General features: G+C 53.2%; 1 protein-coding gene across 1 annotated transcript in view; it reads right to left on the bottom strand.

The window, feature by feature from the left end:
- The window catches only part of TPM1 (tropomyosin 1), a 23,900-nt gene extending 22,029 nt beyond the window's left edge, over positions 1-1,871 (bottom strand). The window contains exon 1 of the mRNA XM_045294951.1: positions 1,842-1,871. Within this exon, the coding sequence (XP_045150886.1) occupies positions 1,842-1,871 (30 nt within the window). The remainder of the gene's footprint in view (positions 1-1,841) is intronic.
- Positions 1,872-3,003: the final 1,132 nt, after the last annotated feature.

Raw genomic sequence — 3,003 nt, 5'->3', positions numbered from 1 at the left:
TGAGCCGCCTAGGCGGTGGCCGGAGGAGGCCGCCCTCTTTCTAAACCTGCGCCTCCAGGAGAAGGCTCCCGGGCGGGCTGGGGCAAGGCGCTCACCTCTGCCCCCCTGTGCCCTCTCTGCTCGGGGCTGGCGGGCAGCCCTTGGGGTCCCCAGCCCTTGGGGGGCCAGCCCTGAGCCACCATGAGAAGCCAAGGGAGCTAGCCAGCCTGCGGGCGCTCAGAGTAAGGCTCTTGGGGGTGCCCCCAACAGGGGCCGTGCCTCCCGGCAGCTCCTAGCCGGCCAGGTGTCCCCCGGGGCGCTCACGTCTGGAAAGGCCATTGGAACTGAGAATGGCAGCCTGGGAGGAAGGCTATGAAGCTCTCTCTGAGACTCAGCTAGTGTGCGTGGGAAACCTGGGAGGACAACATGACAGCACAGGGGAACTGTCCTGTGGGGGGTGGGGGTGGGGCGGGATAGCAAATACTTAAGGGGCCCTGGGTCCCCGCCCGCACGCCCGCCCATGTGTGAGTTTCCTGTCATGTGAGTGTGGCTGTGAACGTCGTAGTGGGAGTTCAAGGGGGGCATTGAGTTTAGACCCTTGCATTGTGGCCTCTACTGTCACCAGCAGCTGTGACCTTGACAACTAACTCAGTCTCTATGCTGAACTTGACGCATTTTTAAATCCTAGATGGCCCATGACATCCCTCCAGATCCAACTTTTTATCCAATTTTGGCACTCATTTTTCAGGAGCCAGCCTCCGTCCATGCTCAAGAGCCAGGCTGCTCCCAAACGTGGGATGCACATCCTCCACTAAGCCATTGTATCCACAGCTCCAGCTGGCTTCTGCAGGCCGCAGGACCTCCCCCTTTCCCTCATTATTCTAAACTCCTCCCAGCGGGCCCCTCAGAGAGCTTGGGTTGGAGGGAAGGAAGGTTCCAGTGAGGTGAAAGGGGGCTGCACAAGGCCTTGCCTGAGACCTGGCAGAGGAGGGTCTTGTGAACAGTCCTCACGGACTAATTCACAGCCTGCACTACAAGGATACTGAATATTCCCTGGACGGAAGGCATCTGAGCAGATTAGGCAGCCCAAACAACTTGTAAATCCTTCAGAGAAAGATCAAGTTGCCCTCTGGGATTTTATCAGATTTCCCCACTAACCCAACTGCCCAGAAGGAAAAAGTACTGACCTAGCGGTCAGAACCGGAGATCCGTGTCCATAGGGCTGCATGGCACCAAAGGGCCTTCATTCAAGGGCCTTTAGTCACTATGAATCAGTGCAGCCAGGGGATCACTGACCACAGATGAGGCCGGTGGGCAATGCGCAGACCTGTGGACCACTGGGAGCTGCCTCCTCAGTTTGCCTCCTCCGGAGTTGCCGCAGAGAGGGCAAGAGCAGCGAGCTCCAAACGTGGTCCGGCTAACTCCTAGCAACGTACCCTTAGCCGTGTTACAGTCTCTCTCAATTTGTTTTCTCTTCTGTAAAGTGGGGTTATACATGCTTCTTAAGTTATAAGGATGAAAACAAGATGAGATACAAGACACATGGTCTCGCACATAGCAAACACTAAATAAACATGGCTGCTGGAGGGCCAGGGGGCAGTCATTTCCCTTCCCTGGACTTCAATGTTCTCATCTACAAAGCAAGGCAACCAAACCCGAGGCACTTCTTAAAGGACCATCTATGATTGGTTTTTCTCTTCTCCGTGATGGATAACAGACGTGACCAAACCCACTGCCGCCGAGCTGATTCTGACTCGCCATGACCCTTTGCAGGACCCTTATGTTGCAAAGCCTTGCCTTGCTCCTGAGGGGCAGCTAGTGGCGTTGACCTGCAGACCTTGCAGCTACAGTCAAATGCTTACCTGATAGCCGCACAAGGGCTCCTTTAACATAGCAAGGAACTCATTAAATTGTCCTCAAGTGAGCCCCTATTACACTACAGACAACTCATTAAACATGTCATTGAGTACCTGCTGTGTTCTAGGCAGGCACTAGATGCTGAAATCCTCAACGGAGTGAGCCATACACTCGCTTTCCAGCTGGTCAGCATGAGCAGGGCTATAAGAATTCAGAGGAGGTAGAGGTAGAACTCACTAGGTTGGAGAAGACAGAAAAGACTTTTCTGAAAGTGTGGTGTCTTTGACACTAATTTCAGAAGGGGTGGGGCTGGGGGTAACAGATAGAGACCAGGGGGATTGGATGGGCCAAGGAAAGGAAAGAGATCAAGGACATCAAAGGGAATGCTTGATGGTGGTTGGAGGGTAGACTTATTTGAGGGTGAGCTGGGGCATGAGACTAGAAAGGTGTATTGGGGCCATATGACTTTGGATTTCAGGCTCAGGTGCTCAGACGTTATTGTGTGATTTGAAGACAATCTTCTCTTTCTACTCCTCCCTGCCGCATTCATCTAGGGCTCTATTCAGAAGTCAGACCTGTGGTATCGATAGGTGGACATGCAGCTGCACTGAGCGTTTTGACCATCCTCAGAACCACATCAGAGATCACCAGACTGATAGGTTAACATGGGAGGTCCCTGGATGCAATCATTTCTATTTACTCCCCGTTGAGATTCTGCCCCTTAAGTAGCCTGACAGACAGCAGGGCCTGACCCAGCTTTGTGCACCAGTCTACCTATGACCTCCCTACCGTCAGGGACCAACTAACTGTCCAGGAGAAGATCTGTCCTTTTCCAACAGCCATGGCTGAGGACCATGAAGTGGGGATCACACGTCTCCACCCTTCTTAACCTTATTGTGATGCCAAACCTTCCTCCTATGGCACTGTGCCTCCCCTCCCTCCCCTCCATGGCAGCGTTCTAGAGCTCAATGCACTGATCACTGAGGACACACACAGCACTCACAAGTAGGGACTGATCATGGAGGTGACAGATTGCAGTGCAGGTGAGAAATGCTCAGGATACAGTTATAGAATGAGCTGCCTCATTTTATACTCCATCACTTACAGCCGAATAATATACCCTGACCAGTAACTTCCCCTGCTTACGCAGGCCCAGCAGGAAAACGA

This window comes from Echinops telfairi, unplaced genomic scaffold, assembly GCF_000313985.2.
Source record: "Echinops telfairi isolate 266 unplaced genomic scaffold, ASM31398v2 ScPeMD7_4048;HRSCAF=4782, whole genome shotgun sequence".
NCBI lineage: Eukaryota > Metazoa > Chordata > Mammalia > Afrosoricida > Tenrecidae > Echinops > Echinops telfairi.
Note: the sequence above shows the minus strand (reverse complement) of the source record. Positions and strands in the feature narration are given on the sequence as shown.